This window comes from Crotalus tigris, unplaced genomic scaffold (assembly GCF_016545835.1).
Source record: "Crotalus tigris isolate CLP2741 ecotype Arizona unplaced genomic scaffold, ASM1654583v1 scf7180000019264.1261149, whole genome shotgun sequence".
NCBI classification, from domain to species: domain Eukaryota; kingdom Metazoa; phylum Chordata; class Lepidosauria; order Squamata; family Viperidae; genus Crotalus; species Crotalus tigris.
The window spans coordinates 325,391-346,968 of record NW_024097461.1 but is presented as its reverse complement, the minus strand read 5'-3'; the positions used below and the strand labels follow the sequence as shown (position 1 = coordinate 346,968).

Here is a 21,578-nt window from a genome sequence, read left to right as displayed (position 1 = left end):
AGACAGAGAGATTTTAAAAAATTATGAGGAAAGCAAAATTTAATAACAATTATTTATGCCAATTGCCTTTTCTAAATCAGAAAAAATCAGTTCTAAAAAAATAGCTCGAAAGAAACTTGAGTACTACTGCTAAACAAACATGTATATCTTCTTGATTTTGTTTAAAGAATAACATTGTTGAAATTGTATACTTACCAACCATGACTGATGTATAACTTTGTGCAGGATCAAATGGGCATCTTCCTTTACCATCTTCATTTCTCCCCATAAGCTTAAATGTTGCCAGATTCTACAAAACAATTTAATTTTTGTTATTTTCCATAACAAATATAACATTTCATTTTTGGGTCAGACACTGCCCAAAAGTATGCTCTCATGATTATTCAATTTATTCAAATATTTTTATTCCTGCTAAAGGTAATTCAAAGTGGCAAACAACAAAAACAAAATAAATAAAATATCAATGGGATTGGAGATACACAAAGACCAAACTCATGTAATCATTTTTGAAATCATCTGCTGAAATATTCATAACTGTTTCAACTCATTCCAGACTTCAGTCTATTATCTCATGGTGACTATCCCAAGACTTAATTTAAATAACAAATGAGATATTATCTTAGATGCTACAATAATATGGTTTCTTCCCTATGCTATCATCTCAACATAAAAGAAATAAATTTAAAATTATTAAGAAAATCAGCTTTTGATATCTTAAATAAACCATTTTTAAAATTACAGAATAGCTGTAATTATTTTAATGAAACTAAAAGGCCTATACTTAAAAAAGGAACAAAATCCAGAACTGTTTAACTTTAGCAGGTTGTACATATTTGCACTGTATGAAATCATTGGATCTTATCAACCCTGTTATATTAATGAACAAATGAACCAAAATCAAAATTATGAGTGTGCTCTGAATGATAAAGTATTTGCTTTTGAAATAATTTAGCACTGTTACTTTCCATTACATATACAGGAATATGTGTAAGGAGACTGTTTCAAACAAACCACAAGGCTCAGCTCAGTTGTCTGGCGAAGACCTGGAATTGAATGACATCTCTGCCTCTTCTTCATTCCCATTCTATCTTTTCCCTATATACGAAGGGCAGAATGGGATAACTTGCCACAGCTAACTCACCATGGCCAATTTGCCAAGACCAACTTGCTGTGGCCAGCTCGCTATGGGAGAATTCAACAATTCAGTTTAATTATTTAAAATAATTAAAAGAATATTTTAATTTTTGTCATTCACATTTCATTTTCTCCCTTCTTTGGCTTCCCTTTTTTAAATAATTCTATTCCACTGTTTCTTCAATATTAGTGCAATACTTGTCCTGCGGTGAGTTTTCCAGCTGTGAGTTGACCATGGCCAGTTGTCCCGCAGCAAGTTGGCTGTGGTGAAAGAATGCTGCTGCAAAGCACCTATTCTCTGTTAATGTTTTTCTGCACTGTGTGGAATTCTGGACCCATAAGACTATAAAGAAACTCCATTGGTTCTGGACAATATTTGCTGTAAACAGTTGCTCTCTATTTGTGGATGGTGATCAAACAGAGGATCACCTCTATTTGAGAATGCTCATGTCTGCCCTGTTTTCACAATGTGTAAGAATCTATAATTATCTGCAATCAACAAAGGGTTGAGTCTTCATTTAGAAGCGAAATGAAGGAAAGGTTGCAGTTAGAATAAAATTAAGAATGACAAGAGAGGATGTGAGCAAAAATTCAGGAAAGAGTAATATGGACAACTGAAATATGCAATAGAAATAAAGTTGATATGCTATGGAGACTATTGATTATATTCATTCATGTCTCAGGTAGACATATGCAAAACTCTTTTGTAGGAAGCCTTTATTACCATAACTTTGTTTCCATCCAAATCAGAAAATTAAGTAGCAATTTGAAACAAATACAGTTTATAACTATTTTGACCTTCTGCTTTGTTCTGAAGGTTACATAACTTTCTCAATTTTGATAAAATAAGAAAATATTTGGAGACCTGGATTAAATGTGAAGCATACTGAGTTTGATTATACATGAGGGAAAAAGAGGTATGCAAATTCAATTTTTAATATGCCAAGAAATTATTATTCTAACTCTTAAAGATAGATGGATAAAATTATTATAAAAATTAAGAGACAAAAGAGTGAAAGTGAAAAAAGCCAGAATGACAATACATGATTCAGAATGTTAAAGAATGTTTCTAATAATAAAGAAATCCATTAAAGCAACAAAACTGCAGCAATGTAATTTAGAAATGGGAACTATGTAGCTTTAAAAAGTTGGCATTGTTTTTGAAGTGTTGTTAAATAAAGAGGTTCACAAGAATTTTGTCCTTGGGAACAAAACAAGATCCAAATAAATGATATATAGAATAACAACAACAACAATAATAGAGTTGGAAGGGACCTTGGAGATCTTTTAGTCCAACCCCCTGCTCAGGCAGGAAACCCTATACCATTTCGGACAAATGGCTGTCCAGTTTCTTCTTAAAAACTTCCAGTGTTGGAGCATTCACCGCTTCTGGAGGCAGGTTGTTCCACTGGTTAATTGTTCTAACTGTCAGAAAATTTCTCCTTAGTTCTAGGTTGCTTCTCTGATTAGTTTCCATTTACTGTTTTTTGTTCTGCCTTATAATATAGAATAAGATATATGGAAAGCAGGCAGGTGTGTTTTTGTTAAAAGGATGTCCTTCTGAAGGATTCAGAATTGAAAAATAATGATCGAGTCAGGAGTTGATGGAGCAGAGAAATGGAGAGTCAATGAATGTTTAGGTAAAGAAACAAAAGGAGTATCAGGCATGCAGGATGTTTCCATATGGTCTATTGTAAAAACAACATTCATTAACAAGGACAAGCCTTTATATCATACATTTTCTAAGAAATTTTAACTGAACTCCAATCATGCAATATGGGGTTTTGTTCTTTTCACTACATAATTTTCCAGTTGTTCCTAAATAAACTGTATTCCCACACTTACCAAATGATCACAGATAGGCTGAAATGCATTTGTTCCACATACATAGAGCAAAGTATCATTCAAATATTGTAAGACACGAACATAGTTAAGGCACTCTGTCTGTAAAAAAAAAAATTGACAGGAGAGAAAATAAAGAAGGCAATCAATCAAAACCTCTATGTTTTTTTCTTAAAAAATCCAAATTAGTAACACAAATGGCTTTAACTTGTGCACACAGGTAAGTTTCATCTCAACCATCCTGAGCATACTGGTACTATTACAACTGGTTACTAAAAGGATTAGTAACTCTATTACCTCTTTCCCCCCCTTGCTATCTACCTTTTCTTTTGTGCACTAACTTTTTAGACTATAAGTCTAAAGGAACAAATGCTCTTCTTTTTATTATTCTGTTGTTCTGAGAGCTTTTTCAGATGAAAGAGAGTACAGATTATGCTGCTAGGAAAAATAAAACAGCTAAACTACTGTATTAATAACAAACTGCTGCTAGGAAATACAGTTATTTAGATGCTATATCACTGAGCCTATAACCAATTCAATAAACAATGTTCTTTGTATAAAAATCAGTAAAAATACAATAAAAATTTGTTTCATTAATAATTGGGGCAAATAGCCAATATTAAATATAAGGTGCTAGATCAGCGGTTCTCAACCTATGGGTCGCGACCATTTTACGGGAGTCGCCAAACAATGCGATCCACCATTTTCCCCCCTCAGGGGGTGCCGCCGTGCATGTGCGCCATGCATGGGGGCGGCGCCGCGCATGCGCGCCGCATCCGGTGTGATGGGGTTGCCGTCACACAAACGTTGAGAACCGCTGTTCTCCTAAAGAATTTTGTAATAGACTATTAGAATTTTGTAAAGTTGGCAAAAATACAATAAAAAGGGAAGAAAATTTGTTTCATCAGTAACTGGGGCAAATAGCCAATATTAAATATAAGTTTAAAAAGCTTAACCATGGTTAAAATAATAGCCAATCAAATGTAGTGGTTAAAAAAAAAAGTCCTTCAATATATTAGCTCATGTCCATTCCTGTTAGTAATCAAACTGCCTTCCTTGTTTGCTACCATATAAAATTAGGAAATGTGCTATACACTACCCAAATAAGAAAACCTTTCTACCTCAAGTCACTGTGATCCGAGTGTAATTCTCCATATTTGTGGGGTGGAGCTCACATACATGATTTTCAATTTCTTGGCACTCATCCTGAGGCTAGTTATGCTGCCTAATATGCTACCTAGCACAGAAGGATCTAATCCAAATTGGTTTTTTTCTGATATCCTATGTCACGGGTCGGCAACCCGCGGCTCCGGAGACGCATGCGGCTCTTTGAGCCACCTCCTGCGGCTCCGGAGCCTTCTCCGCCATTTTCATAGAGAGAGACAGAGACAGAGAGGCACTTGTGCTTCCCTTCTCTCTCTCTCTCTCTCTCTCTCTCTCTCACACACATGCAGATTTGCCCCTTGCTCCCGATTGGCCCTGCAGCCGGATGCCCTGCCCCCTGGGAGAAGAGTGGCCAGGAAGGGCCTTTCCGGGGCTGGCCCAGTCCGAGGTGCATGTGGCCAGAGAGCCGCGCGGGGAAGCCCCAGGATAGATGCTGGGAGCGGCCCAGCAGAGTCTCTGTTGAAAGGGCCAGCCCTCCCGCAAGCTGCGGCCCTAGTGGGCCAAGCAGGAGCAGAGCCGGAGATGGAGGGTGAGTGGGGAGGAGGGAGGGGGCTTACCTGCACCAGGCAGAGGGGCAGCCGAGCCGGCCTCGTGTCTCCCCGGGCTGGGCAGCAGGCCTGGCGGGGCCAGCGGCCGGCAGGGGCATTGGTTCCTGCCCTTCCCCGGGCCGGGCGGTAGGCCCAGCGGGGGCAGCAGCCGGCGGGGGCATCGGTTCCTGCCCCTCCCCGGGCGCTGAGCCAGCCTCGCGTCTTCCCGGGCTGGGCGGCAGTGGCGGCCGGCAGGGGCATTGGTTTTTGGCCGTCCCCGGGCCGCTGAGCTGACCTCGCATCTTCCCGAGCTGGGCGGCAGGGGCATTGGTTTGTAGCCGTCCCCGGGCCGCTGAGCCAGCCTCGTGTCTCCCCGGGCGGCAGACGGCGGGGATATTTGTTTCTGGCCGTCCCCGGGGCGCTGAGCCTGCCTCGCGTCTCCCCGGGCTGGGCGGCAGTGGCGGCCGGCAGGGGCATTGGTTTTTGGCCGTCCCCGGGCCGCTGAGCCAGCCTCGCATCTTCCCGGGCCGTGCGGCGGCAGGGGCATTGGTTTGTAGCCGTCCCCGGGCCGCTGAGCCGGCCTCGTGTCTCCCCGGGCGGCAGATGGCGGGGATATTGGTTTCTGGCCGTCCCCGGGGCGCTGAGCCTGCCTCGCGCCTCCCCGGGCTGGGCGGCAGTGGCGGCCGGCAGGGGCATGGGTTTTTGGCCGTCCCCGGGGCGCTGAGCCAGCCTCGCATCTTCCCGGGCCGTGCGGCAGGCGGCGGGGGCATTGGTTTGTAGCCGTCCCCGGGCCGCTGAGCCAGCCTTGTTTTTTCCCGGGCCAGGCAGCAAGCCGGCAGGGGCATTTGTTTTGGCCGTCCCCGGGGCGCTGAGCCTGCCTCGCGTCTCCCCGGGCTGGGCGGCAGTGGCGGCCGGCAGGGGCATTGGGTTTTGGCCATCCCCAGGCCGCTGAGCCTGCCTCGCGTCTCCCCGGGCTGGGCGGCAGTGGCGGCCGGCAGGGGCATTGGGTTTTGGCCGTCCCCGGGGCGCTGAGCCTGCCTCGCGTCTCCCCGGCTGGGCGGCAGTGGCGGCCGGCAGGGGCATTGGGTTTTGGCCGTCCCCGGGCCGCTGAGCCGGCCTTGTGTTTCCCCGGGCCAGGCGGCAAGCCCGGCGGGCAGTGGGGGCATCGGTTCCTGCCCGTCCCCGGGCCGCTGAGCCGGTCAAATCAACGGACGTGGAGGTGCTGCAGCTGGCTTTTTGATTCGCCGCAGACCTCCATTGACTTCCATGGGGATTCTTGGCAATGAATGGGGCTGATTGAAATCGCTTCAAGAATCAAGCTGCAGGATGGCTTTGAGTGGCAGAGACACAGAGAGCTGCAAATGATCTCCACAGGAGATGCAGCAAGGGCAGGAGACGAGAAAGAGTCCGCTATGTCTGTGCACAAGCCCCGAAAGCTTTCTTCCTCTCCCTGCCTTTCTTGCTGGCCCTCTGATGTAAGCATCTGCTGGGTTTCCTCAACCTCCCCCCCCCCGTTTTATTTTAATCCCACCTTTCGCAAAATTGACATTCCGAGGACTCGTAGCTCGCTTCGCTCCTGGAGTCACTTGGCAAAGTTTGAAAGAGAGGCTGCCTGCTCCCACCTCCCACGGAGCAGAACTGCTGCTTCCTCGCCTCCCAGCGAAAGAACCCCAGAGAGCTGGAAGGCGTCCTTTCTCCCACTTTCCGCTTCCCATCCTCCCTTTTCCAAGCACCCCTCCCAGAGCAAACCAGAAGCCTCAACTCCAGCCTCCTGCAGCAGGCTGAGATAGGCGAGCCCGAGCGACCGTCTTCTGCTGCCTCAGAACATTCACTGCAGCAGCTCTTTCTCCCCGTCGGCTTCCTCCTCCGCTCCCTTGGAACCTTCGCGCCAAAAGGCAGCAAGAAGAAAGTCCCAGAGAGGGAGAGCGCGGGGTGAGGGGAGAGCAGTCTTTTCCGAAGGGAAGAGAAGCCAGGACTGCAGAGCCGTTCATACCAGAGCTGGATGGGGGGCAGGGCAGGTGCACGTTTCGCCTTAGGCTCCTCTCTTCAATCAAGCCGTGTTCTGTGCGCATGCACGCGCGCGCAGACGCGCACGCGCCCACATTTTGCGGCTCCCAGGTTTTTTTTTTGTGAGGGAAATGGATCCAAGTGGCTCTTTCACTGTTGCAGGTTGCTGACCCCTGTCCTATGTCTATATATACACTATACCAGGGGTAGGCAACCCAAAACACTCAAAGAGCCACTTGGACCCGTTTCCCACCAAAAACAAAACACTGGGAGCCGCAAAACCCTTTTGATATCTAAATGAAGATAACACTGCATATATCCTTTTTTACCTTTATTATAGGTGTGTGTATGTGTATGTATGTGTGTATATATGTATATATATATATATACACACACACACACACACACACACACACACACACACACATTAAAAATAAAAGTAAAAATATGACTCTTGGGAATATCCATACTATTAAAACAATGATCACCAAGAGAATGCTTTAAGAGAATAAAATTACATACACACACAGGTAAAAAAGGATATATGCAGTGTTATCTTCATTTTAGATGTCAAAAGGGTCTCTCTCCCCCTCCCTCTCTATCTGCCCTTGGTCTGCCACTCCTCTTCCCCCACTCTCTCTCTCTCTCCCTCTCTCTCTTTCTCTCTCTCTCTTTCTCCCCCCCCCCTCCTATCTGCTGCTCACCTGGCAAGCTTCAAGCTGTTGTCCAACAACCTCCGGGGTAGGCAACCTCGTCTCTTTTATGACTCATGGACTTCAACTCCCAGAATTCCTGAGTCAGCCTAGCTGGGCTAGCTAGCTCTCTCCTGCCCTTCCTGCTTCCTGCTTCCTTCAGAGACGCAGCAAAGGGAGGAGCTCCGCCCAGTAAGCTTTTCAGCTCCTCGGAGAACACTGTGAGTGCACTCTCTTTTACACATACACACACACACACACAAAACACACACACACACCCAGACACACACACAGAGAGAGAGAGAGAAAGAGAGAAGCAGGGAAGTGCAATTGCCTCTCTCTGTCTCTGTCTCTCTCTGCAAAGGCAGAGGAGGCTGGGAGCCACAGGGGAAGGCTCAAAGAGCTGCATGTGGCTCCGGAGCCGCAGGTTGCCAACCTGTGCACTATACTATATGAACCTACCAAAGAGCTGGCATGTGAAAAATGATTATTGGATCCTCCTTTAATTTTGAGGCTATTTCTTCAGACATCCATACTCTCAACAGCCTCACAGCACAGAGCTGGGAACATTCATTTCAACAAAAGTGAAGGAAGGAAAGAGAGATGCCAATTGATGGATTCCACATTTGTGCTGTTAATCAAAAACTGATGTTAACAGCAAAGGAGAGAATTTTATCATCCTAGTGGGGGGGGGAGAAACACTCCCATTTGGTTCCAAAGCAGCAGATGTAAAGAAGATGCAAACCAAATGCCTGACTTTTTTCCCCAATAGGTTAGCAATCCTTCAACACTAGTGTTTCCAAAGTGTTGGAACAAAAAACCAAGTCTGTATATACACTGGAAGGTGAAGACAACAGATGGAAGCAGTAGCTAGTTTAGGGAGTGGCTGTCCCAGTTTAATACTGTTTCTACCACATTTAAAGAAAAGTAGGAGTATGCTTTCTTAGAAGTACTTTGTGGTCATACATATGTACACAAATATGGCACGTTTAGCATTGTGAGTTACCATGGAAAACTCACTCCATTACTATTTTAGGACCATCTAAAATAAAATTTCTTCATACCAATGCTTTTTTCAAAGTCAAACAGATATGTGACAAACAACAACATTTACTCACCTGTTTTGATTTGCCCTTTTCTGCACATTTCGTTTTCTTGTCTTCTGTTACCTTCCAAAACACCTGGAGGAAAACAGAAGAACAAATCCAAAGGCTTTCCTGATGCTATTGCTCACAGCAATTAATACTAAAGCCAGAAAATAGACAGTGTTCCAAGAGAAACACAAATGAAAATTCAAGACTAAATAGGCACTGTCTTGACAAAAGACTTTCTCAAACATATCTGCCATTCGGGAGCTACGTCAATATAAACTAAACTTAAGCAACAACAACAAAAGGCAAAATTATTACATATTATGTATTCTATTCTATACTGAATGGATTTCTGCAGTGACTCATTATACCCTGAAGACTAAAAGGTCCTTCTCCATGCTTGAAGACATTTCCTACAGTGAATGGGCAATATAAGCAGCAGGAAAGCAATAATATAAAAAGCTACTGTGAATCAAAGACTCAGCAGCTGGAAAATAGCTGACAAGTTCTACCCTATAAAACCATATAGACTGAGGAGTTTTTAAGCTTTTCATATATCTATGTTAGAGTTAGTATGCTAGTAGAATTTCACCAGCAGTATGCTTCTATTCAGAACATCTTTATAACCACAGAAATCTTAATATCACTCTAAAATGGTACTAGGAAGCAAATGTTATTGAATTCAGTGAGTCTTCTCTCTGAGGAAGCATTTGTATGGCTGCATCATTGGTCAAGGGCAGAAAAAACTGAGAACTATAAAACTGCATACCTACCTCTTCCTTTTTTTCCACAATGTTGAATGAATTCAAAGCAAATATAACTTCTCTAGCCCCCACGTACAAAGTATCTCTGTCTTCGTCTAGTAATAAGGTTGAGTAGTTAGATATTTCTGGCTCTTGAAAGTGTACCAGATGAACTTCTGTTAATAAACAATGATTTCAGAACAAATGTTAATTCAAAGCATAGCAATCTTAAGGCAAATATTAATCAAAACAAAGATCTGTTAGATTCTTCATTTTGAGTCAAGCAATGTTACATTAAAACAGCACAATTTACTAACTAGTATTTACAGAAACCTAAGAGGCAAAAAATAACTCAAATATCTAACTGAAATGTGTAATTCAAAGTTATATGAATAAATATGATGTTTGAGAATGGGGGTCTTCCTGAAAAGCAAGCATGAGGAAAATGAGGATTTGATACTGAAAAATGAACCACAAATATTGGAGTACAAATATTAGCGTGCATATTAGGATTAATATAAAGGTCAAAAATCATTTGAGACAGACATTAGAATGCTACTGGGACAAAGCAGTAATTGTTTCTTTAAAGCGTAACATATAACAATTATAAGTATTTGTTCTCTGACCATACTTATTCTTCACAAGTCAAAAAGCAAATATGAAGAGAATCGGATTTCATTCAAATGGTCAAGAGACCAGATCTTGTGACCTGCATTGAAAGATTTCATATATCCAATTTTTTAGATTAGTTTTTGTCACTTTACAATAAGCAGAGAACAATTCTTTACTTAACCATATATTTTTTCAAGGACTTGTTATTCACAGGTTTATGATAAGTAGTTTCAGTGCTGGAATAAAACCCCAATGGAGTAAAAAGAACCACCTATATTAGGTGGAAGATTAATCTAAATAAATAATGTCTATTTATTTTATATGTTACAGCTATTCTTTTAAAGAAGTCTGATTTTTGTTGGTGAGATGGATGCAAACATTTATCAGATTTAGTTTGCTTTAATCAATTTTCCTACTCTTTTATTAAAACTTCTTTACAAATAGTTTGAAGAATCAAGAACTTTAATTATCTGTCTTATTGTTGAAACTCTATTCATATTTTGTTGTTTCACTGAGTTCCTGAATAGCAATATGAATTGTATTCTGAAAGAATAGGGGAAATGAAAAGTCATATGTAACAATGAACTGCCTTTCAAGATTGCCTCCGAAAAAACTGAGGAATAACCAAAGGCAAAGATAAAATGGCAGCATATAATGTTGCTTTCTATACACTGTCACAGTTCCAAGTCTTGTTAGAACCTTCTGAATGGAACTTGCATTCCCATTGATTTCATGTTGGTTTTGTGCCAAGTTCTATGGATATATAAATACAATACTGCCTTGTTTCATCACATTTAATTCCTACCCTTCCATGATGAATGGTTTAAAATAATTAAGGAAACCTCAAATTGTTCAAACTAACTGTATTTTTTAAAGAAAGCTATTTGTCAATTTGATTTGAAAGTGAAGATAAGCAATTTGAAAGAGCTATACAAAAAACTGATCCAACATATAGATTTAAGGGTATGTTAGTTCAAACCACAGAAACTCTATCTTGAATGTAATGAATTTCAAAGAAATAAAACCTGCGCCAGCATTTCAAGATATACTGAGAGGGAAACTCAGGGGTAGATAAGTACAGCTGGGCACCACAAATATGGTGCTGACAGCCATGGAACTTAATGAGGCCACCCAGGTACCGTGTATTGAAAGGAAGAGCAAAGGGCTGAAAATGTATCTCTAAGGGACTACAAGAGATTGCTGAAACAGCTTTCCTTGCAGAAATATTGAATAAGCAATTAAACAAGTAATAAGAACGCCAGCTGAGGACTAGGTTACAGAACCCTTCAGCTTACAGTACATGGTCTTTTGAATAGCAACTATTTGAAAGCAACTGTTTGGCAATGGAGGTAATGTACAAAATGTGTCATTCTTTGTATTCTATTTGAGAACTGCAGTGGGTAGAATAATCCATAGTTCTGGTTTTTCTTTTCCTTTAGAATGGCTTATGAAGCCAACCTTTGAAGTGGACAACTTAATAATGAAATATTTCCTTATGAACCAGATAATGGATTGGACTATCATTATTGCTCAAATGAATATCCACCAATTGGGTTACGTTTATCTATCAAAATAACTTATCACTTGACAATTTTTCCTTAACCAATACAGTAACCAATGTTTACTATATTCATATTGAATTTCTGGGAAGGAAATAAGAATAAAATTCCTTGTCTTATTAAGTAGAAAATATTTGCATTTAACTCTTACCATTACATTAATGGAACTCATCATGCTTTATATCTGTTTGCTTTTACACGTATATTGCTTCTCTCTTTAGTGAAAACAATTATATGAAAATAAGCTCTAAATAGTGAGTTCAGGAATGAAACATTGGTCACTAAGCTACTTGCCCAGCCAAGTTTGCATTCTTTCCTGAATGAACATTATTTCTACTACTGTGTCTTATCACAAAGAAGATTAAATAAGATACACAAATGACCTAAATTAAATTCCCACTTATTTATGTAAATGTCATATTAAAACAGTTTAATGTCATCCGTTCAATGTATTACACAGTACTTGCAAATTTACCTAGTGTTTTTATTTCCATAAATTGTAAAGGTAGGCAAGCAGTATAATTAGAATGCATTACATTTATGTATCATTATCATTACCTGAAACTATTTCTTACCTTTATGTTCCCAGGTAATTCGGGGTACTGGACCTAACGCCGCTGACATTCCAAGATATAAACTCATGATCCCATATAGAACAAGAGCCATGTCAAAGATTTTTGTTCTACAATTGTAGATAAGTAACTATAGCAGCAAAATGTTCATGTGGCAAAAAAAATGCCTTTTAACTTAAAAAGCTTGTGCAAATATAGAAATCCAATTAAATATGCTGTTGATTTCTTGCAAATGTCTATTGGATCACTTCTTCCAACAAATATATATTTGCCACAATGGTGAACAGAAGAAGCTTCCAGAATGAGCCTCAGTAATTCTTCTGCTTCTTAAGCACATGCTTCTGATTAGTTGGACTGGAATATAAAACTGCAGAAAGAAAAGAAAAGGAAGGAATGAAGTGGGCAAAGGTTTTCACAAATGATTTCCAAACTACTCCATTCTTTGTAGTATAGCAGAAGACTGTGATCTTACAAAAGGAAAGACTAGTTCATTTTCAAAAACACTCAGAGGAGAAATTGACAGTAACATTTTCCATGTGGTCTTGTCATTTATTTATGGATAGAAGTTCAATATATTTAGAGACACATTTGCACAGAGGAAAAAGATGTGGTTTTATCTTTTTGCAAAATACTAAAACAGAATAAATCATATATACACACAGATGTTTGAGATACAGGAAGCTTGAGGTATTTCTCTGAAATCTGCACAAATGTATCACAAAATGGTTTCTAAACTACTAAAAGTTTCAAAATCTATCCACAAGATGGTCACACTATAAACATTCTCACAGAATGATTGCCATGGGGTGTTTATGAGTGTAAGCAGTTATATAATGTCCATAAAATTAACGGGCTTGCAAAGACCCATATTTGATCTAATAATGCCACTTATGATCCAGGATATTGTTGGAAATAAATATTATTCCTGAAGCTGGTGCTTTATGTCACAATATGGAAGTTTCCATTCTTTTTTTTTTTTAAATATCCTTTTTTCCAGGATATTGTTAGAAATAAATATTATTCCTGAAGCTGGTGCTTTGTGTCACAATATGGAAGTTTCCATTCTTTTTTTTTTTAAAGGTAGTCCTCAATTTACATTTGTTTAGCGACCATTTGGCATTGAAAAAAGTGGATTACAACTGGTCTTTGCACCTGCGACTGTTGCAGCATCCCATAGTCATGTGATCAAAATTCTGGCCCTTGGCAACCTGCATGTATTTATGAAGATTGGAGCATCCTGGAGTCATGTGATCACCATTTACAACCTTTGCTGATAAGCAAAGTCGATGGGGGAAGCCAGATTCACTCAGTGACCTCATGATTCAATTAACAACTGCAGAGATTTGTTTTAACAACCATGCCAAAAAAGTCTGCAAAACTGGATCGACTCACTTTAATAACCACCTTTAATAACCAACAGTACTGGTTACAATAGTAGTTGTAAATTGAGGACTACCTGAATGCAAGATTAGAAAACATGGTGGGTACTAGGAAACATAATGGTGGACAAATTACCATCCCTGGAGATACAAGTTACAATTAAACCTCTGTGTGCTACATGCATATTAAGGGCTACTTTTGTGACTACTGTGAGTCAAGGCCCTGCAGTGTTAAGATTCTAACTTCATCACATTACTGAGCTGACTGGAATTAGGTGAGATAAAAGCAGTCGTTGTTTTTATGGGAGGTAAGTCTTATAAACAAGAAATACTATCAAGTGAAGTTATTATTCCTCTTTTCACAAGGGTCATTGTTGCAGTTCATAAAATATAGATGTGTTAAATACACATGACATCATCTACTGGAAAAGCCTACCCCTCAACAATGTGTTTTAATATTTCTGTGACCAATCTGTTGTCTATTCAAAGTTGTTTTTATCCATTTCAACATCATATATGTCATATCATACTTAAAAATAATCTCAGAAAATTTACTGAGAATGCAATTAAACATGTACAGAATTGTTGCTTTAATACGTTACTCAGTTATAATTATGTTTCTAGGCAAAAGCATATTCTTCCTTATTTTGTTTGTTCTGGTTCGTTTTTTTTATACCTCCATAAAAGATGAACTAGGAGAAATAACCAGAACAACTAATAAGTACTGTGGTATTGTAGCATACAATGGATATGAGGAGTCACTGAAAGTCAGGTAGCACACAACATTATTACTATTATTGTGATCACCATTGAATCTACTAAGTTAATACGTATATTATACAATCTGCCTTATGGATGCCCAGCCTGACTTGACGATGATTCTGGAACATCAACTGGAGAAAAAAATTCAGAGTTCCACCTTCCATAAAAACATAGGAAAATAACTAAATTGATGTCTCCATATTTTTTTCCAAACTGAAACTAAATCTGCAAGAAAGCTACACTCTTGAGGATAAGACCCAAACTTTATAGAAATTGGTAGAGAGATTTTGAGGAACATTACATTTTTGTGAACCATCCAGACGTGTTTTACGTGTTTTGAATAACAATATATTCAGATCAGTGGAAAATCCAATTAATTCTTTGCTAGAACAATTTAACCAAATCCCACCTTCCATTTTCTCAGGACCAGTAGTAAACCGAAGGATACTGCTAATAAGGATAAGACAGAAAAAAAGACATTGACACTTCAATGTTATTTATAATTTAACATAGTAAAAGTAACAGTGTAATGAAAAAATAATCTGCAATGCATGATAAAACTGAAAAAGCATAGTGGAATTTTTATACTATATTTAAATTTAATTCTGTGGAGACTCAAACCACAACTACACTGTTCTCAGATGCACATTCGGTCATCCTCCCCCTTCTCAACGCAGTTCCTCCCTTCTCACAGGCTGTATATCACCAGTTTTTGTCATCAACCACAGCTGTGGTCCACACATAAGACAGCTGGTTTCTTTCCTTTGCCACATGCAATACACAAAACCAGACTCTTCCTGCCTTCAAACACACGTATAGCTTGCTTAGTAGAATAGAGTGTGATGAGTCCCTCCCTCCCTCTTCATTTTCCATGTGGAGGACAGTATTTGTGTGCATGCATGTGTTGTGTCTCCAAAAGGTTTACTTAATCATCAAGGTGGCATCCTGAGAATTCCTTTAACAAGTAAGCTCTACTGAGCTGGGGGAAAAGAAATTTAGGACTACACTACTCAGCTGCAATACTTTCCTCAGAAGTGGGACTTCTTTGGAAGCAAACATTCATGAGGATCAGGTTAACACAACCAAGCAGGAGAAGAAGGCTGCTTAAGAGGTTCCAGCCTGGCATTTTACAAGAAAAACTATCTGTGCCATCAACACTGATTCACAATATATACCATTCTATATATACATTTTTGCTTTGTTTTTTATTAGGCCTCCTAAGTATTTATGCAATGTGAACAGTTTTCCAGATACAGCTCAATGTCTACAAACTGATATAGTTGCAGATGGCAGCCAAAAAGCCAAATTAATTTGACATAAATTTTGAAAAATTAAAATTAAATTCATCTGATTTCACATGACAAATATTTCCTCATGTGGTAAAACTTACAAATTTCTGGATAAAGATTTAAAAGATCCTGAAACTGCTAGTCAACTACAGAAATGTTCTTTGTGAGAGAAACTTCTCTTTATATTGCTTATGGAAGCAAGCTAAATACAGAAGATATTTACAGGTAACATCAATCTCTCCAAATATTGACATTTTATCCAAAGAAAACAAGTACACCCCAGTCACAGAATACTGATTTATTTTGCAGAACAATATCCCCCCAATAACTATGAAATTCAAGAGTTTGGGGCGAGGGGATTGGGGATAATAGAAATTTAAATGTTGTATTTAGAATGTTTTACTTTTCATTTTGTTGCCAGTTTCTATCTCTAGAGCTTTGCCTCTTGAAAAAATAACAAAATAAGCAGGTTTTGTGGTCTGAAAACCCCTATTCTACTTCCCTGTTTCCACAGAATTCTCAGGGGGTTTTTTTTAGAGTTATTTGCTGGGAGACAAAAAAATATTTTGAAATATACTAAATGTTAATACAGCACAATAGCATAGCTTTCAACACTATCCCTTTACTACTACTAACGAGCACAAATATTGATATATGTTAATACTTCTCAGATAATTATGCATTTTTGTTACATAGATGATTTAGATCACAAACATTTTATATCGCAATATCCTAAAAGTTTACAGTTCTTTAAAATCATGAGGCAACGTAGAGAGAAGTCCTATTTACCTCATCCATGAAACCAGTAGTTGACAAGCAACTCAATGGCAAATTAAGTTAGGAAAATAGCTCACAAATAAATGTTCTTTGTGTGTTTTATTTCTGGAGTGAACCTCTGGGTGAATGTGGAAAAAAATATTGGGATATAAGGAAGAAGATAGAAATATTTTTTTTAATTTATGAAGAAACTGATTATTAATTGGAATAAGGACTTCCTCTGAAGTTGACTATAAGCTTTAAATAGTATGTTTTAGTTTTAATTCTTTGAAAGATTAAAAATTCTTATCTACTATTTTACTTCCTTTTCTGATAGCTATTATTTATTTAATATTTATTTATTTATTTATTTTCATCATCACTGATGACCATATTAATGCTTTATGTTGAAAACTGGGATAAAATGATAAAAAATGTTTTTGGTAACTTTGCATTGATTTGTATTACTTCTAAAAATATTGCTGGCATTAGACAAATGCATAAAATAATACATAAAGCAGTGAACATCAAACTTTCTAAGATAGTGATCACTAAATAAATGTTCAGAAAATGTGAATACTATCCCTTCCTGTTTCTGTTTTTAACAGCAGAGAAATTCATAATTTCTGGTGAATAAAATAATGATTACTGTGTGGCTTCCCATCTTCTTTCCCATTTTGAAGATCTTTTAAAACTAAATTTTGAACCAAAATTATTTTTTAACCTCTTAAATGTAAACTTTGCCTTAGTTTGTGTATATCATAGTTTATAAGCAACTCTACCATGAGTCTTCTCTGCTCAAAAAGAATATTCAATAAAAATCCCTGAACACTAAAACTTTCATCTCAGAAAGACTAGCCAATTCAATAGCACTGAACCCTGGGGCTGAGGTGGATAAATTGAGTCAGACTAATAAATGTGGTAGAGACGGGGCGTTGGTCTTACCTGAACGCCTTTTCTCAGTACGGAGATGGATAATCCACGGATGGGTTTTCTCTGTCTGCCTGCTCTTGAGACCAAGTAGCCAAAGCTTGATACGCCCCCACTTCCTGTGGAGTCCATTCTTAACGAGGGCGAATTGGCTGATGATTGACGAGGTATTGGCTCTCAGTTCCCTACTAGCGGCCTGCTGGCCTTGGGGTGGGTGTGGATTATCCATCTCCGTACTGAGAAAAGGCGTTCAGGTAAGACCAACGCCCCTTCTCCAGTAAGGAGATGGATAATCCACGGATGGGACGTACCAAAGCCTCACTGTCCCAAGGGGTGGGAAACAGTAAGGCCGGTAGATTGATCTCTGAGACAACTTGCTGGAGGACCCTCCTACCAAAGGAGGCGTCCGCCGATGCAAAGCGGTCTATCTTGTAGTGTCGTATAAACGGGGAAGGCGAGGACCATGTCGCGGCCCTGCAAACTTCCTCCTTGACGCCTGGGTAGCCCATGCCGCCGAAGTTGCAGCGCTTCGGGTGGAATGTGAGATGACTTGGGGGCGGCAGGGATGATACATTGTAAGCTTCTGCGATACAGCTTCGGATCCACCTTCCAATGGTGCCCGCGGAAACTTTCCGCCCCAAGGTGCCCGCTTGGAAGGACACAAATAGGGCCTCCGATTTGCGGAAGGGTTCTGTACGCTTTATATAACGCCGCAAGGCTCTGCGGACGTCCAATGTATGCCACTGCCGCTCCCGGTCATGTGTTGGATTTGGACAGAAGTTTGGGAGAATTACTTCCTGTGTCCTGTGAAAGAGTGAATTCACCTTCGGTATGAAGGCAGGATCTAACCTAAGGACCACCCTGTCCTTGTGGAAAATGCATAGGTCGTTTCTGACTGACAGTGCGGCCAGTTCCGAAATTCGTCTGGCCGATGTGATGGCAATCAGGAACGCCACCTTTAGCGACAGGTGTCGCAAGGAAACGGTCGCCAATGGTTCAAATGGTGACCGATGAGTGCGTGAAGGACTCGCGGTAGTTCCCAGGACGGGTACCTGTGAATTACTGGAGGTCTGGTGTTATAGGCGCCCTTGATAAAGGCGCGGATCCTGGGGTGGTGAGCTAAGGGAACCGAATCCGTGCAGGTGAGGAGGGTGGACAAGGCCGCCACTTGCCTGCGGATGGTCGCGGGGGCGAGGCCTCTGTCTAGTCCCTCCAAGAGGTAATCTACTATCTGAGGGATGTAGAGTTTGTGTAAGTCAAACTGCCGTTCCCTGCACCAAAGGCAAAAATTTTTCCAAGTGGAGTCATAAATGCGGTTTGTTGCCGGACGGCGTGAAGCTTGAATTATGGTAATGGCCCCGGGAGAGAATAGTTCCTGTGCCATTATCTGGCGCTCAAGTGCCAGGCGGTCAGTTGTAACCATTGGGGTTCCGGGTGACTGATGGTTCCCTGGTGTAGGGACACTTGATGAGGGGGAAATCCATGGGGGCGACTGAGACAGGTTCATCAGGTCGGCGAACCACGGTCTCTGTGGCCAATATGGTGCTACTAGGATCACTTCTGCCCGCTCCTATCAGCTGGATGACCGCCGGTATGAGTGGTAGTGGGGGAAAGGCATAAAGCAGACCCTGAGGCCACTGAGTTCTCAGATGTTGAAGTAACGAGAGTAAAATCTGGGGAGCTGGGCATTGTCTGATGATGCGAACAGATCGAGGATCGGGTACCCGAACTTGCGGGAGATGTCTAGGAACAAGTTCGGGTGTAGCCCCCACTCCGAAGGGTCCACTGTGGTGCGGCTTAGGAAGACCCCCGATATGTGTTCCGCTTTTAGTGACTTCAGATTGGGCTCTACCCAGCTGAATAGGAGTCGTGACTCTGTCATCAGGGTTTTTGAATTGATGTGCGCCTTGGCTGCTACGTTGTCTGTTAGGACTAGAACGTGGTGGCCTCTGATTCTGTCTTTGAATTGTTGCAAGGCTAGGTGGATAGCCCTGAGTTCTAGCCAGTTGATGTTGTTTCTCAGATCCGTGGCGGACCAAACAAACTGGGAGTCCAGATGGGCTCCCCAACCATACAGACTGGCGTCTGTAGTGATGGTAACTCTGACTGGTTCCTTGAAGGGTGACCCCTTGGTCACGGCCCGAGAGCACCACCAGCGTAGCGCCCTGCGGATTTGTGCCGTGACCCTGACTAGGTGGTTGGATGCGCTGGTGTTCTGCCGTTGGTAAAGGAGCAGAAACCACTGTAGTTCCCGTAGGTGGAGCCTGGCCCAGGGTACAATGGCTATGGCCGATACCATCTTGCCCAATAATTGGGAAAGTGTTAGTATCGGAACTGAACGTTGCCTGTGAACCCTCTGAGCCAGTTCCCTGATGCCGGCCACCCGGTCTTGGGAGAGATAGACCATACAGTTGGTTGTGTCTATATGGCCCCCAGATGCAGCAGCCTGGATGAGGGAACTGTCTGGCTCTTCTGAAAGTTTACTGAGAATCCGTGTAATTGGAGGACGCGAATGACGGTCCTTACGTCCGCCTGAGCTGTCTGTAGGGATGTTGCTTGGATTAGTATGTCGTCTAGGTAACATTGGACGCGTATTGGGATTTTTCTCAGTTTGGCGGCTACCGCTGCTAGTATCTTGGTAAATACCCTGGGTGCCGAAGATAGACCGAAGGGGAGAGCTCTGTATTGGAAGTGTTTTCCCCCGTAACAGAAACGTAGGAACCGGCGGTGGTTTGGGTGGATGGGGATGTGAAGGTAGGCTTCCGTGAGGTCTATCGATGCCAGGAAGTCTCCTTCTCTGATGCTTCCCAGGATGGACTGAAGGGATTGCATCTTGAATTTTTTGTATGTGATGTAGCGGTTGAGGTTTTTTAGGTCCAGGATTGCCCTCCATCCTCCTGAAGTCTTTGGAACCACAAAGAGGATGGAGTAAAATCCTCTGCCTCTGTAGCTGGGACCTGTTCTATTGCTTGAATGTCCAACAGGTGTTGGATGGCCTCCTGCATGAGTTTGCGTTTGGTGGGGTTCCTGGAGACCGAGCAGTTGATGAGTCGGTCTGGGGGTGTGACCAGGAACTCCAGGGACAGCCCGGACTGGATGGTTTGTAGTACCCAGTTGTCCGTGGAGGTCTGCTCCCACTGGTGGAAGAAGTGAGCTAGTCTTCCTCCTCTATGTAGGAGTCACTATTTGTTCAGTGACCGTTCAACATTATAACATGAATGGACTTATTTGTGCCCAATATTATGGCTGTTGAAGTGCCCCTGTGGTTACATATAAAAAATCTTGTATTGCAATGACCGCCATTTATCTATCTCTCCCCACCATCTTAGCCGCCCACTCGGATCACCATATCTGGGAAGCCCAGGCCTGTACCCAGCCTTCAGGCTGAAAATGACAGGCCGCATAAACTGCCTTACAACCCTGAAGCTTTTCTGCAGCTACTGGCAGGGACACCCAGTTTATTGTGACATGTGGGTTTTTTTGAGACTGCCATTCTGCAAGTAGGCACCACCCTTGCAATTGTCCAGAAGGCTCCTTAACCAAATTGCCCAATTTGAAGAAGTAGCCTTTTGAATGTGGCATGCTGGTAAGACAAAACGGCTTTGATAAGAAGACTGCACCTTGCAATAGATAAGGCAAGCCTGTCAGCAGCTGCAGAAACAATGCATGAAGTTGGCAACCTGTGCTTGCTGGAGGGCCCTGCCCATGGCCTCCTGGGCCACAGCAAATTTTTGATGCTGGTGGGCCCTATAGGTTATGCTGGGCCTCCCCCACTTGCTAAGCACCCCCGCACTCCAAATTCTGACTCCATGCACTTTGAGATCGTTTACTGACACTGGAAATGTAGTCATTGAACAAAATGGTCAGTGACTGAGAGTCCAATCCCAGTTGTAGATGTAAGTTATACAAAATATTTTTTTTTTAAAAATCTAGCTATGCATCCTACCCAAACAATTTTTTTAAAATACATCAGGTGAAAATGTTTAAAAATGTAAAATTTTGACGTTTTTCTTGCTTTAATACAATTGCTGGTCATTTTTGAAGGATATCAGTTGTTGAATTTGTTGGCGATGACGAGGCTGAGCTGAGGGAGGGGGTCAAAGGTGTTATCTGTCATGAGTCCCTGCATGCCCACAAATATCTAAATCCAGCTCACCTTGAATTCCTTTAACTCCTTACCTCATTCTTGCTTGCTTAAACTACTCATCTGAACTGCCTAAATCTCCTGATTTTGACATAATTCCATATAAATCTATTCTCCCATCCATAAGCGGTTAATAGTATTACTTTGAAATGACAGGTTTCCAATTGTAATACAATTCTAAAATGAGCAGACTAGATAGCTCTTGAAATGAGCTTTCACAAGAGAAGTTCTCCATTGGCTTTTCTCCTAGTAGAAACCCATTTTACCTCTTAAAAGACAAGTACATTATTTTAATCCTGGAACAGGTGGTCTTTCCATTGTCCTAATCTGTGACCACTGAAAAGCTTATAGATCAAACCCAGGACTTTTAATTAT

The 21,578-nt window shown here is 41.4% G+C and overlaps 1 protein-coding gene across 4 annotated transcripts in view; it reads right to left on the bottom strand.

The window, feature by feature from the left end:
• Positions 1–21,578, bottom strand: part of SEMA4D (semaphorin 4D) — a 101,042-nt gene that overhangs the window by 16,486 nt on the left and 62,978 nt on the right. For all 4 annotated transcript variants that reach the window (XM_039361430.1, XM_039361428.1, XM_039361431.1 and 1 more), the window contains 5 exons: positions 11,947–12,310; positions 9,231–9,376; positions 8,485–8,547; positions 2,980–3,078; positions 196–289 (listed from right to left, as the gene is read on the bottom strand). In XM_039361430.1, coding sequence (XP_039217364.1) covers positions 196–289; positions 2,980–3,078; positions 8,485–8,547; positions 9,231–9,376; positions 11,947–12,037 — 493 coding nt within the window. In that variant the 5' untranslated portion in view covers positions 12,038–12,310. The remainder of the gene's footprint in view (positions 1–195; positions 290–2,979; positions 3,079–8,484; positions 8,548–9,230; positions 9,377–11,946; positions 12,311–21,578) is intronic.